This window comes from Mauremys mutica, chromosome 15 (genome assembly GCF_020497125.1).
Source record: "Mauremys mutica isolate MM-2020 ecotype Southern chromosome 15, ASM2049712v1, whole genome shotgun sequence".
Taxonomy (NCBI): Eukaryota; Metazoa; Chordata; order Testudines; family Geoemydidae; genus Mauremys; species Mauremys mutica.
Window position 1 is genome coordinate 11,114,617 of NC_059086.1, and position 15,766 is coordinate 11,130,382.

At 43.2% G+C, this 15,766-nt stretch overlaps 1 protein-coding gene across 1 annotated transcript in view; it reads right to left on the bottom strand.

The window, feature by feature from the left end:
• Positions 1-278: 278 nt before the first annotated feature.
• LOC123349779 (butyrophilin subfamily 3 member A3-like) overlaps positions 279-15,766 on the bottom strand; it is a 57,562-nt gene continuing 42,074 nt past the window's right edge. Inside the window, exons 15-19 of the mRNA XM_044987952.1 lie at positions 15,272-15,292; positions 9,689-9,709; positions 8,832-8,852; positions 2,294-2,320; positions 279-1,875 (exon numbers count right to left, since the gene is read on the bottom strand). Coding sequence (XP_044843887.1) covers positions 1,346-1,875; positions 2,294-2,320; positions 8,832-8,852; positions 9,689-9,709; positions 15,272-15,292 — 620 coding nt within the window. The 3' untranslated portion in view covers positions 279-1,345. The remainder of the gene's footprint in view (positions 1,876-2,293; positions 2,321-8,831; positions 8,853-9,688; positions 9,710-15,271; positions 15,293-15,766) is intronic.

Genomic DNA, 15,766 nt, shown 5'->3' on the forward strand with positions numbered 1-15,766 from the left:
TCTCTCATCACAGCTCAATACAGGGCTGACCCACCTATCAAACAAACCAATTTTCCCCAAACAGACAGACTTTTATAAACCCTTTTTTTTTCTTGGAATGATCATTTTTCGCACGGTACAAGTGGCTGCGGTTTCCTTTTAGTTTAGGACTCTGCAGTTATTCTCTGTTTCAGTGTACACTGATTGGGCTTTCCTCCTGGTGACCAATCATTGTGTCATCTGCTCCTTACAAAGCCAAAAAAATGTGAAGAAACAACACAGGCTCCAAATATTCCAGAGAAATAAGTTTATTCCAAAGAAATGAGTTTTCTAAATATACACAAGCACGCATGGCCTAGGTCCATACATATTGCTGCTCTGACTGGTTTCTGTCAGCTTCCAGTTCAGACTAAGATGAACACAAACAGAGAGCTCATAGATGATTTAAAGGGATATTACTCTATATACTACACAACTGCAAAATAAAAATACTTAGATTTTTAAAAGGCTTTTGGTCATTATTGGTCAGTTTCCTGAAAGGAGGATCAAGCAGGGGCCCAATCTGAGATGGGGCTGATGGGTGGTAAGGGCTGGTATGACCAGGTTACTATAGTCAGACCCCACATGTAAGAGTTGAAAACTCATGAGATTCCACGCTGAGATAGGTAAGGTAAAGAGACCACAGGGTGGGAGCTCTCAGTGGTGGGAGGTCAGTGGTTCATCTGCCTTGTAACTATGATAGTAAATCTTGTGTAGCTGTGTAGAGAGATGGGAGTTATTTTATATTCTCTTACCTCACTGTGTGGTACACAGGCCAGTGACAAGCTGCTAATTTGTTATGTTATATGTTTGGTGATGGTGTGTCTCTGAGAAAAAGATGACTGTGTAAGATAAGATGGGTTTTTTCCCAGTAATATCTACCCAGCAGCTCCCACTGTGACAGTTATTCTCAGGTTTTCTAAGAAGCTCTTCATGCTGGGTAAAGGGCAGCTGAGCTCTTGAAAATATTGAAATCTTGAAAACCTAATTTTGGTGCTGATTTCATTTGAAGATCTGCAACATAATATCTTTTCCTTAACAACCCTAGTCAAATAATAATATTTTTCAGAAGAGACAAACGAGATCATTTGTGGTTGAAAGCAAGTAATTAAGATGGAAGCTCACAAAGTACAGAGTAAAAACTACAGTTCAAATTTTTTTGAGCGAAATTTGATGTTATAGGTTCATAGCCATAAATTGAATAATGGTGCTGTTTTAGAGATGGCACTATGGATAATATAGAGACAAAGTGTAATTCAAATTCATTGATGGGAAATTTGATTTCATAGATACAGTGGGATAAGTGAGTGGCAGTGCCAAATTAACCTCATTCATCTTCTCTTATAGAACAAATTCTCATTGTTGTTTCTTTGTGTGAATTTTTAAAAAATGGATAAACCTCTCCTGAGAATGAACAATCATTAAATATGAACAACACAGACATGTCAGTTACATTGAAGAAAGTCACCTGCCCATCTTGATAACTAAGGTAAATTCCAATTTTCTTGGGCTTTTTCTGCACCAGGACCCGGGTCCACGGATCTGTTTTTGCCCAATAATCTCTTCCACTCAGACCCAGAGCCCAAAATCCCTCTTTAGGGGACAGGGAAAGTTTTCCTTTTCTCTGTATTGATTTTCTGGCCATTCCCAGGTCCCAGTCAGTGCTGCTCACAACATCCACCTCCCAGTAGTGCTTTCCAGAGGAGAATCCTTCAGAGCCCAACACACAGACAGTCGAATCGAACCTCTCTGGGTTTGGTGACACATTTTGAGGTTGGGCTTTGTGTTTCAAACTCTTCTGATCCCAAGCAATGGAGAGGTTGGGGTGGGCTGTGTCTCGATTAAGAGTGATGTTATCTGCAAAGAGAGATTTGGATTCAAGAATACTTTCCCTCATGAAAGCAAAAACTGAAACTTGGGAGAGATGGCTTTTGGGCCAATTCCTGCTGTCCTTACTCTGGCAAAACTCCCACTGATATCGGGTTTTGTTCTATTCTGACAATGTGGTTAGTGACATATTTTAGAGATGTGATATTTGATTGAACTGTACTGAGAAATGGGAGGGGTACTGAAATGTTTATCTTGTTGCTACTCAAATGTATTGTGCCAGATTCTGATATAAGTTACAATGGTAGAAAGAACAGAACAAGTAAGGCCTGAGATGAAATAGAGTAAAGCTCCAGTTATCTCCATGATAGCAATATGTTCTATTTCTACGGGTTTTTTAATTATGAGGATGATTTCTGATTACCAGGAGAAATGTATATTTTGTTACCTGCATACTTGCAAATCATTCTCCAATCTGAAATGAAAATGAGAAACAATAGACATTGAATTCAAAAGGGGCATCTATTACCTATTTTCCACCTTTTGGCAGCAGAAATATCCCAGGTCGATGATAACTATCAAAGGTAATATTTTTTATTGGGCCAACTTCACCCACCTTATCTCTCTAATAACCTGGGACCAATATGGCTACAACTACACTGCAGATAACTGAGATCGTCAGGCACAATACAGAGTGATTTACTTGTGCAGAAAAGAGAAAGTAAAGCACATTAATGGTACACACACACTGTGGTTATTTTACACTTTTGGGCCCCATATGTGTCTCTCCTGGAGTCACTAGGTATGTTCCATCCATACCTCAGTCTCAAGCAGAGGCAGCAGACCACAAATACATGTGGTGATGCTGGGAATGTGAGTAGCTGCATTATTTCTGCCTGGAGCTCCTGTCTTTCCTGCTAGGAGAGAGATGAAAATGGGCTACAGCAGCCAGGGAGATAGACGAAGAGGAATACAAGAGTCCCAGCCCAGCTCCCTCCAAATAACCTAGAGAGGAGGGTGTTTAAGGGTGGTGAGGGAGGAGAGTGGATGAGATAGAAAAATATCATTGCACAAAGATAACCAAGGGAATCAGATGTTTGTGTGACAATGTTGTACCTGTACTTACTGATATTTCAACTGGGCAACACCTTTCAAAGTCAAATCAGCTCAGACCTGCCAGCTCAGTGGGATTTCAGATGACCTCTAATTTGCCAGATCTATGGGATTTCCCCATAATGCACAGGTTTTCAGATGTTTCTATATGGAAACCCCATTCTGATTGGCTACCTGCCCAACTCATTTGGCTTACAGCCCATCAGAGCTGTTGCCCATACTGAGAGACCCCCTCTTTCCTCAGCAAATGAAGAAACCTTCTCCCTTCCAATCTCCCTGAACCAAAAAGGTGGGAGTGCTCCTGAAGTCCTCAGCCCTTTCATTACTGTGCCTGAAAGGAAGGCACCAATCCATGTGGTCTCTACTGCTCCTCTCCCCTCTCTATCTCCATTAAGACCCTTAGATTAGGAGTGGAGGAGAAGAGATTCCTTCTCTACTAGCCCCCAAAGACATGTATTTGCACCTCTCAGGTGTGGCCAGTGTGAGAGTGCTTTGTTCCAGCTGGTCCTGACTGTTATAAAAAGGCAGTCAGCTACGAACCAGCTGAGCAGCGAACAGCAGAGAGGCAAACAGAAGGAGTTTGCCTGGTAGTTTGCCTGGAGAGAGCTCTTAGAAGGAAGAGACCATGGATGCTGAGCAATCTGCCGTTGTGACCTGCACAGGATGCGCCATGTTCGTCTTCCTTCCACAGGATAGGAGCGACTTTGTCTGTACCAAGTGCAAGCTGATCTCCATCTTGGAAGAGAAGATTCAAGGTCTGGAGAAACGAATAACAACCCTGCGTTCCATAAAAGAAAATGAGGATTTCCTGGATAGACGTCAGGATCAGCTGCAGCGGGCACAATGTTCTGAAGATTCAGAACAGGCTACGCAGCGGGGACAGAAGGCCAGCGAGGATAAGTGGCGGCATGTGACTTCCAGAAGGGGAAAGAGTACCAGAAACATCCACGTCCCAGAAACACAGATACAGGTGAGCAACCGTTTTCGTGTTCTCTCCGCAGGTACTAGTGCAGAGAGTGGAGTGGATGATACACCTGAGGGAACAGAGCAGAAGGAGACTCCACTGATTGGAAGGCATGAGATGCACCATCCTAGGGATGGGGGTTCCACGACCACCACTCCCAAGAGGAGGAGGAGGAGGGTGGTGGTGGTCGGGGATTCTCTCCTCAGGGGGACTGAGTCATCTATCTGCCGCCCTGACCGGGAAAACCGAGAGGTGTGCTGCTTGCAGGGGCTAGGATTCATGATGTGACGGAGAGACTGCCAAGACTCATCAAGCCCTCGGATCGCTACCCCTTCCTGCTTCTCCACGTGGGCACCAATGATACTGCCAAGAATGACCTTGAGCATATCACTGCAGACTACGTGGCTCTGGGAAGAAGGATAAAGGAGTTTGAGGCGCAAGTGGTGTTCTCGTCTATCCTCCCTGTGGCAGGAAAAGGCCAGGGTAGAGACCGTCGAATCGTGGAAATCAACGAATGGCTACGCAGATGGTGTCGGAGAGAAGGGTTTGGATTCTTTGACCATGGGATGGTCTTCCAAGAAGAAGGATTGCTAGGGAGAGATGGGATCCACCTCACGAAGAGAGGGAAGAGCATCTTTGCAAGCAGGCTGGCTAACCTAGTGAGGAGGCCTTTAAACTAGGTTCACCGGGGGAAGGAGACCAAAGCCCCGAGGTAAGTGGGGAAGTGGGATACTGGGAGGAAGCACAAGCAGGAGACTGCAAGAGGGGAGGACTCCTGTCTCAGACCGAGAAAGCAGGACAATCAGCGGATTATCTTAAGTGCCTATACACAAATGCAAGAAGCCTGGGGAACAAGCAGGGAGAACTTGAAGTCCTGGCACAGTCAGGGAATTATGATGTAATTGGAATAACAGAGACTTGGTGGGATAACTCACATGATTGGAGTACTGTCATGGATGGATATAAACTGTTCAGGAAGGACAGGCAGGGCAGAAAAGGTGGGGGAGTTGCGTTGTATGTAAGAGAGCAGTATGACTGCTCAGAGCTCCAGTATGAAACTGCAGAAAAACCTGAGTGTCTCTGGATTAAATTTAGAAGTATGAACAACAAGGGTAATGTCGTGGTGGGAGTCTGCTACAGACCACCGGACCAGGGGGATGAGGTGGATGAGGCTTTCTTCCAGCAACTAACAGAAGTTGCTAGATCACAGGCCCTGGTTCTCATGGGTGACTTTAATCACCCTGATATCTGCAGGGAGAGCAATACAGCAGTGCACAGACAATCTAGGAAGTTTCTGGAAAGTGTAGGGGACAATTTCCTGGTGCAAGTGCTGGAGGAACCAACTAGGGGAAAAGCTCTTCTTGACCTGCTGCTCACAAACAGGGAAGAAATAGTAGAGGAAGCAATAGTGGATGGGAACCTGGGAGGCAGTGACCATGAGATGGTCGAGTTCAGGATCCTGACACAAGGAAAAAGGGAAAGCAGTAGAACAGAGACCCTGGACTTCAGAAAAGCAGACTTCGACTCCCTCAGGGAACTGATGGGCAAGGTCCCCTGGGAGAATAACAAGATGGGGAAAGGAGTCGAGGAAAGCTGGCTGTATTTCAAAGAAACCTTATTGAGGTTGCAGGAACAAACCATCCCGATGTGTAGGAAGAAAAGTAAATGTGGCAGGCAACCAGCTTGGCTTAACAGTGAAATCCTTGCTCGTCTTAAACACAAAAGAACAGCTTACAAGAAGTGGAAGATTGGACAAATAACCAGGGAGGAGTATAAAAGTATTGTTCAGGCATGCAGGTTTGAAATCAGGAAGGCCAAATCACACTTGGAGTTGCAGCTAGCCGGAGATGTTAGGAGTAACAAGAAGGGTTTCTTTAGGTATCTTAGCAACAGGAAGAAAGTCAAGGAAAGTGTGGGCCCCTTACTGAATGAGGGAGGGAACCTAGTGACAGAGGATGTGGAGAAAGCTAGTGTACTCAATGCTTTTTTTGCCTCTGTCTTCACAGACAAGGTCAGCTCCCAGACAGCTGCACTCTGCAGCACGGTATGGGGAGGAGGTGACCAGCTCTCTGTGGAGAAAGAAGTAGTTCGGGGCTATTTAGGAAAGCTGGACGAGCGCAAGTCCATGGGGCCGGATGCGCTGCATCCGAGGGTGCTAAAGGAGTTGGCCGATGAGATTGCAGAGCCATTGGCCATTATCTTTGAAAAATCATGGCGATCAGGGGAGGTCCCGGATGACTGGAAAAAAGCTAATGTAGTGCCCATCTTTAAAAAAGGGAAGAAGGAAGATCAAGGGAACTACAGGCCAGTCAGTCTCACCTCAGTCCCTGGAAAAATCATGGAACAGGTCCTCAAGGAATCAATCCTGAACCACTTAAAGGAGGGGAAAGTGATCAGGAACAGTCAGCATGGATTCACCAAGGGCAAGTCATGCCTGACTAACCTAATTGCCTTCTATGATGAGATAACCGGCTCTGTGGATGAGGGGAAAGCAGTGGATGTACTATTTCTGGACTTTAGCAAAGCTTTTGATACAGTCTCCCACAGTATTCTTGCCAGCAAGTTAAAGAAGTATGGGCTGGATGAATGGACGGTAAGGTGGATAGAAAACTGGCTAGATAGTCGGGCTCTACGGGTAGTGATCAATGGTTCCATGTCTAGTTGGCAGCCGGTATCAAGTGGAGTGCCCCAAGGGTCGGTGCTGGGACCGGTTTTGTTCAATATCTTCATTAACGATCTGGAGGATGGTGTGGACTGCACCCTTAGCAAGTTTGCAGATGACACTAAACTGGGAGGAGTGGTTGATACGCTGGAGGGTAGGGCTAGGATACAGAGGGACCTAGACAAATTAGAGGATTGGGCCAAAAGAAATATGATGAGGTTCAACAAGGACAAGTGCAGAATCCTGCACTTAGGACGGAAGAATCCCATGCACTGCTACAGACTAGGGACCGAATGGCTGGGCAGCAGTTCTGCAGAAAAGGACCTAGGAGTTACGGTGGACGAAAAGCTGAATATGAGTCAACAGTGTGCCCTTGTTGCCAAGAAGGCTAATGGCATTTTGGGTTGTATAAGTAGGGGCATTTCCAGCAGATCAAGGGATGTGATCATTCCCCTCTACTCTGCACTGGTGAGGCCTCATTTGAAGTACTGTGTCCAGTTTTGGGCCCCACACTACAAGAAGGATGTGGATAAATTGGAGAGAGTCCAGCGGAGGGCAACAAAAATGATTAGGGGGCTGGAGCACATGACTTATGAGGAGAGGCTGAGGGAAATGGGATTGTTTAGTCTGCAGAAGAAAGAATGAGGGGGGATTTGATAGCTGCTTTCAACTACCTGAAAGGGGGTTCCAAAGAGGATGGATCTAGACTGTTCTCAGTGGTAGAAGATGACAGAACAAGGAGTAATGGTCTCAAGTTGCAGAGGGGGAGGTTTATGTTGGACATTAGGAAAAACTTTTTCACTAGTAAGGTGGTGAAGAACTGGAATGGGTTACCTAGGGAGGTAGTGGAATCTCCTTCCTTAGAGGTTTTTAAGGTCAGGCTTGACAAAGCCCTGGCTGGGATGATTTAGTTGGGTTTGGTCCTGCTTTGAACAGGGGGTTGGACTAGATTACCTCCTGAGGTCCCTTCCAACCCTGAGATTCTATGATTCTATGATTCTATGAGAGGCATTGGACGGGCTCCCACACTTTTCAAGCTTTGCATGAGTGTGTATCTTACCCTCCCCAGACCTCGGGGGCAGGGGGGTGATGGTGGAGAAGACACAATTGATATACCAAAAAATCAGCAAGGGTAATACAATATTTCATATTTTGAGTGTGGGACCCACACCCAGTCACTATTTCACAGGACGTGATCCTACTGCCATTATTAGCATCAATGGCAAATTCCAAATCACATATTTAGATACACATTGTCAGGGCCTAACTCCCTCTATATTCACAGACATGTAAGGACTTATTTGGGGTGAAATATATCCCTGGCCAGCAAGGAAGTGCTAGGAATCTGCAGCACAATGTACAGACCTATGCCGTATTTTGAAGGAATGTGTGGGATATAAGTGACACACAGCCCATTTGTATAGGAGAGAAATTCACCCAGTGGGAGCAGGAATAGGTATGTAGTGTTCACCCCTCCATCCTAGCAAATTTTATCAAAATAATATTCTAACAACAACAAAGATCCTTCAGTTCCCTTATTTCTAACTGTGAGAACGTCATTTCTATTTGTAAAGAGAACAGGAGTATTTTTGGCACCTTAGAGACTAACAAATTTATTTCAGCATACGCTTTCGTGGGCTACAGCTCACTTCTTCGGATGCATAGAATGGAACACACAGACAGAAGATATTTATACATACAGAGAACATGAAAAGGTGGAAGTACACATACCAACTGGAAGAAGCCAATCATCAGCAGGAGAAAAAAAACCCTTTGAAGTGATAATTGAGATGATCCACAGAAGGTGTGAGGAGAACTTAACATGGGTAAATAGATTCATTTAGTGTAATGACCTAACCATTCCTAGTCTCTGTTTAAACCTAAGTTAATTGTATCTAATTTGCATATTAATTCGAGTGCAGGGTTTTTTTTCTCCTGCTGATGATAGCTCATCTCAATTGATTGGACTCTTACAGTTGGGATGGGTATTTCCATCTTTTCATGTTCTCTGTATGAATAAATATCTTCTGTCTGTGTGTTCCATTCTGTGCATCCGAAGAAGTGAGCTGTAGCCCACAAAAGCTTATGCTGAAATAAATGTCTTAGTCTCCAAGGTGCCACAAGTACTCTTGTTCTTTTTGAGGATACATACTAACATGGCCTACTCTGAAAACGTTTCTGTTTGTATCACATTTCCACCATGGAATTGAATTAACTTTTACATTTAAAGAATCAACACACACTTACCCAGTTTTCCTTGGAGTTCCTCTGCAAAGAAAAAAAAATGCACACACCTTGTGAATTTCAGTTGAGTTAACTAGCAGATATTATGTCTCTCCCAAAAAGCTTCCAATTTGATACTTCGCAGCAATTATGTTGCAAGATTCCAAACCAGACTCATCCCCCTACTGTAAAACACCTCAATAAATCCTGTCACTGCAATAAAGAAAATTCTGAATATTGTCACTGCTTTACTGCTACACACTGCCTCTTTCTGGAGTCCAAACACAAGACATGAGATTAATTAAAAGATTATTAGGAAAAAAATAGTATGGCTCCAAAACTTCTAACAGTGAGTCCAACACAGCTCTTTAGAGATGTTTTGTTACTATAGTCAGTTTAATAGAACTCTACTGAAAAAGAATCAATTCAAAGTTACTTTTTGCTGCTTCATTAGTCATCTTTTCTTACACTCATTTGTGTGTGTGTGCAATGGGTTAACAAATACACACAAATATTACATTGTAATCACTTCTGAAGCCTTCAATATGAAACACCCCACGTATTCCACTGTCACACACTCCCAACTGCTATCCCCATGCTCAGTATCCAACCAGACTCATTTTCCAGCCAGCACAGGCCTCTGAATAAACCTCACCCCATGAAGAGAAAATCCCAAAACTTCTCTCAGCATGGAAGCTCTACAGACTCCTTGTCTTCTCATGGAGACTGCTCTCACAACCATCTGCTAGTTTCTTTTAATCAACACACTAACAATCATCAATCTCGCTTGTATTCACATGGGTTTTAGTCCCCCAAAACATATCCCCCAAAATTTCCACAACCAAGCATCCTCGAAGCAACAGAAGTCAATGGAAATGAACCTTTTTCTTTCTGGAGTCTTCCTGAAAAATAAAAATAAAATGAAAGCCATGTTTTTAACCCTGTACTTCCAATTTTGTCTCCATAGTATACAGAAATAAAGTAATAACCAAAACCAAGACAATGTTTGGTAATTTATTAAATATTGTACGTACAGAAAAAGTAAAATGCAAGAATCAAATCCAATGGTACTTGTATACCATGGCAGATTCCTTGATTCCAATGCCAGAAGAGACCATTGTGATTATATATCCTGAATTCTGCGATAAGACAGGCCACAGAACTCCTGCAAAGTGACTGGAGTATTGTCATGGATGGATATAAACTGTTCAGGAAGGATAGGGAGGGCAGAAAAGGTGGGGGAGTTGCATTGTATGTAAGAGAGTAGTATGATTGGTCAGGGCTCTGGTGTGAAACTGCAGAAAAAAATGAGTTTAGAAGTTGAGCAACAACGGTGATGTCATGGTGGGAGTCGGTTATAGACCACCAGACTAGGAGGATGAGTGGGACGAGGCTTTCTTCCAGCAACTAACTGAAGTTACTAGATCACAGGCCCTGGTTCTCATGGGAGACTTCAATCATCCTGATATCTGCTGGGAGAGCAATACAGCGGTACACAGATAATCCAGGAAGTTTTTGGAAAGTGTAGGGGACAATTTCCTGGTGCAAGTGCAGGAGGAACCAACTAGGGGTAGAGATCTTCTTGACCTGCTGCTCACAAACGGGGAAGAATTAGTAGGGGAAGCAGAAGTGGATGGGAACCTGGGAGGCAGTGACCATGAAATGGTCGAGTTCAGGATCCTGACACAAGGAAGAAAGGAGAGCAGCAGAATATGGACCCTGGACTTCAGAAAAGCATACTTTGATTCCCTCAGGGAACTGTTAAACAGGATCCCCTGGGAGAATAACATGAGGGGGAAGGAGTCCAGGAAAGCTGGCTGTATTTTAAAGAATCCATATTGAGGTTGCAGGAACAAACCATCCCAACGTGTAGAAAGAATAGTAAATACGGCAGGTGACCAGCTTGGCTTAACAGTGGAATCCTTGCTGATCTTAAACACAAAAAAGGAGTTTACAAGAAGTGGAAGATTGGACAAATAACCAGGGAGGAGTATAAAAATATTGTTCAGGCATGCAGGAGCGAAATCAGGAAGGCCAAATAACACTTGGAGTTGCAGCTAGCAAGAGATGTTAAGAGTAACAAGAAGGGTTTCTTTGGGTATGTTAGTAACAAGAAGAAAGTCAAGGAAAGTGTGGGCCCCTTACTGAAAGAGGGAGGCAATCTAATGACAGAGGATATGGAAAAAGCTAATGTACTCAGTGCTTTTTTGTGCCTCTGTCTTCACAAACAAGGTCAGCTCCCAGACTACTGCACTGAACAGCATAGTATGGGGAGGAGGTGACCAGCCCTCTGTGGAGAAAGAAGTGGTTTGGTACTATTTAGAAAAGCTGGACGAGCACAAGGCCATGGGGCCGGACGCGCTGAATCAGGGGGTGCTAAAAGAGTTGGCAGAGGTGATCGCAGAGCCATTGGCCATTATCTTTGAAAACTCATGGCGATTGGAGGAGGTCCCGGATGAGTGGAAAAAGGCTAATGTAGTGGCCATCTTTAAAAAGGGAAGAAAGAGGGTCCGGGGAACTACAGGCCAGTCAGCCTCACCTCAGTCCCTGGAAAAATCATGGAGTAGGTCCTCAAGGAATCAATTCTGAAGCACTTAGAGGAGAGGAAAGTGATCAGGAACAGTCATCATGGATTCACCAAGGGCAAGTCATGCCCGACTACCATAATTGCCTTCTATGAGGAGATAACTGGCTCTGGAAGAGGGGAAAACTGTGGATGTGTTATTCCTTGACTTTAGCAAAGCTTTTGATACGTTCTCCCACTGTATTTTTGACAGCAAGTTAAAGAAGTATGGGCTGGATGATTGGACTATAAGGTGGATAGAAAGGTGGCTAGATTGTTGGGCTCAATGGGTAGTGAACAATGGCTCCATGTCCAGTATCAAGCGGAGTGCCCTAAGGGTCGGTCCTGAGGCCGGTTTTGTTCAATATCTTCATTAATGATCTGGAGGATGGAGTGGACTGCACCTTTAGCAAACTTGCAGATGACACTAAACTGGGAGGAATGGTAGCTACGCTGGAAGATAGGGATAGGATACAGAGGGACCTAGACAAATTAGAGGATTGGGCCAAAAGAAATATGATGAGGTTCAACAAGTACAAGTGCAGAGTCCTGCACTTAGGACGGAAGAATCCTATGCACTGCTACAAATAGGGACCGAATGGATAGGCAGCAGTTCTGCAGAAAAGGACATAGGGATTACAGTGGACGAGAAGCTGGATCTGAGTCAACAATGTGCCCTTGTTGCCAAGAAAGCTAACGGCATTTTGAGGTATATATGTAGGGGCATTGGCAGCAGATCGAGGGACGTGATAATTCTCCTCTATTGGACATTGGTGAGGCCTCATCTGGAGTACTGTGTCCAGTTTTGGACCGTACACCAGAAGAAGGACGTGGAAAAATTGGAAAGAGTCCAGAGGAGGGAAACAATAATGATTAGGGGGCTGGAGCACATGACTTATGAGGAGAGGCTGAGGGAACTGGGATTTTTTAGTCTACAGAAGAGAAGAATGAGGGGGGATTTGATAGCTGCTTTCAACTACCTGAAAGGGGGTTCCAAAGAGTATGGATCTAGACTGTTCTCAGTGGTAGCAGATGACAGAACAAGGAGTAATGGTCTCAAGTTGCAGTTGGGGAGGTTTAGGTTGGATATTAGGAAAAGCTTTTTCACTCAGAGGGTGGTGAAGAACTGGAATGGGTTCCCTAGGGAGGTAGTGGAATCTCCTTCCTTAGAGGTTTTTAAGGTCAGGCTTGACAAAGCCCTGGCTGGGATGATTTAGTTGGGAATTGGTCCTGCTTTGAGCAGGGGATTGGACTAGATGACCTCCTGAGGTCCCTTCCAACCCTGATATTCTATGATTCTATGATTCTAAGTAATTCCTGGAGACCCTTGGTAATTTTTTCCTATGGTTAATTACCTTCACCATTAAACATTTACTAATTAGTTCCAGTCTGAATTTGTCTAGCTTCAGTTTGTAACCCTAGAGCCCATTAGCAGAGAAAGGCATAACATGATCCAATGGAAGTTGAAATTAGACAATTTCAGACTGGAAATTAGAGCTGATTTGGAATGTTTTCAACAAAATTGTCTTCAGTTGAAAAATGCTGATGCTTCATAACTAAAACTGATTGAGAAATAGTGTTCTGTTTACTGAAACAATGAATCAAAATGCTTTTCATAAACCAAGGTTTGAGTTTTTTAAAACATCCCGAGGGGGGGGGGGTCACCTACCATCTATGGCAATGGGCTTTTAATACATTTCAAAATCTATATGAGGAGTTTGATATTCTAAAAATAATCTATTTTTTATTTACAAATGTATTTTTTTCCTCTTTTTTAATGTCAGGTATATGTTAAATGTTTCCTATACTCTAAAACAATTTTTGAACAATTTCTTTGATACTTTAAATAAAAATCTTCTTGTAAGAAAGAAACAGATGGGAGCAAATATTAAATGAATAACAAAAGCCTCACTGGATAAAAATCAATGATTCTATTAAAAAATCAGATTTCTTTCATTTAAATCAGATTTTAAAAAAATTAAATTTAAAACTTTTTTTTATATAAACATATTTGAAATGAAATTCGAAGGCACCTGTGACGTTGCACTCCATATGCTTTATGGAAGTATGCTTATGATATGGCATAACTGGAATATGCTTTGTGCTAAATATCCCTTTATGGTGTCATTAGAAAGCCTATAATGTACTGAGTGTGTTCATCCTATTTGTTTGCATGTATTATTTTTATGTCTGGAGTTAGGAGAATAAGATTTAAACTGGAATCAATGAACTGTAAATGGCTCTGTTTACTTGCAAACCTTCCCGTGTACCTGTAGGCCTGCCCAAAAGAATGGAGGCTTGGATCTCAGAGCACATATGACCATGTTACATGATACTAAAATCCATCTTAAATCTGATACTTTTCCATTTACAAGGAGGGATGGGGACCCAGAGAGACAAAAGATTCCCGCCTTCTGCCAAAGGTATAAAAGGAGGTGGAGCAGAACAATGGAGGCAGCCTGTAATGAGAAAATCACTAGTTGCCACCTGAGATGGCTGCTGGAACTAACAAGGACTGTACCAGGGGAAAGGTTTGGGCCCAGTCTAGGAAGGAGTCAAGTCTGTGAAAGAAGCTTATTGGAACATCTCTGAGGGTGACATATTACCTGTAATCAGTTACTCAATGTATTAGGCTTAGACTTGCGTGTTTTTGCTCTATCTTGCTTGGTGACTTACTTTGTTCTGTCTGTAATTACTTGAAACCACTTAAATCCTACTTTTTATACTTAACCAAATCATTTTTTATTTATTAATGAACCCAAAGTAAGTGATTAATACCTGGGGGAGCAAACAGTTGTGCATTTCTCTCTAAAAGTGTTATAGAGGGTGGACAATTGATGAGTTTACCCTGTAAAGGCTTTATACAGATCAAAATGGATTTATTTGGGGTTTGGATCCCATTGGGAGCTGGATGTCTGGGTGCTGGAGGCAGGGAACCTGCTGAGATGTTTTCACCTAAAGCCTGCAGCTTTGGGGGTGTGGTCAAAACCCTGGGTCTGTGTTGCAGCAAGCTAGGATGCGTGGCTCAAAAAGGCAGGGTTCTGGAGTCCCAAGCTGGCAGGGAAAATGGGCTCAGAGGTAATCTCAGCCCATCCGGTGACAGTCCCATTGGTGTCTCTGTGACTGAACCCATCACAGCACCAATCCCTGTTGGTTCCGCTACTCCTCTCCCCTCTCTAGCTCCAGGTCAGGAGTGGAAGTGAAGAGATTCCCTCTCAACCAGTGCTCAAAGACAGTGAGGTACACCCCTCAGGCCTGGCCAGTGTGACAGGGATTGGAGGAGATCCCACCCTCCTCAAGCTTTGGAGGAGCGTGTGTCTTGCCCTCTCCAGACCTCAAGGAGTGGCTGAAGGGAGGTAGCGGAGAAAATACAATTGATATATCAAAAAAACAGCAAGGGTAATAGAATATTTCATATTTTGAGTGTGGGACACCTACACACAGTCACTATCTCACAGGGCATGATCCTAATGCCTTATTGGCATCAAAGGCAAATTCCAAATCACATTATTAGAGACACATTCTCAGGGCCTAACTCCCTCTACATTCACAGACATGTAAGGACTTATTTGGGGTGAAATTCATCCCTGCAGAGCCAGCAAGTGCTAGGACTCTGCGGCAGAAGATATTCACATATGCCCTATTTTGAAGGGATGTGTGGAATATAAGTGACACATAGCCCATTGCATAGGAGAGACATAGCCTATTGCATGGGAGCAGGAATTGATCTGCAGCATTCATCTGTCCTTCCTAGCAAATGTTATCAAAATAATATTTTAACAACAACAAAGATCCTTCAGTTTCCTTATTTCTAATGGTGACAATTTTATTTCTATTTGCATCACTTTTCCACCATGGAATAGAATTAACTTTTACATTCAAAGACTCAAGACACACTTACTCAGTTCTGCTTGAAGTTCATCTGCAAAGAAAAAAAAATATTCTCTTAATTCACACTCCTTGTGAATTTCAGTTGGGTTAGCTAGCAGATATTACACCTGTTCCAAAAAGCTTCCAATACAATACCTCACACCAGTTATGTTGCAAGAGTCCAAATCATACTCATCCACCTACTATAAAACACTTTAATAAATCCTGTCACTGCAATACAGCAAATTTTTATTATTGTCACTGCTTTAGAGATGCTGTACACTGCCTCTTTCTGGAGTCCAGTCAGAAGACATGAGATTAATTAAAAAATTATTAGGGAAAAATATTTTTGCTCCCATACTTCTAACAGTGAATCCTGCACACTTCTTTATAGAATTTTTACTAGTATAGTCAGTTTAACAGAACTGTATTGAAGAAGAACCAATTCAAAGTTACTTTTTTCTGCTTTAGTAGTCATCTTTTTTGCACTCTTTTGTGTCTTTTTTGTGTCTCTGTGTGGGTCAAT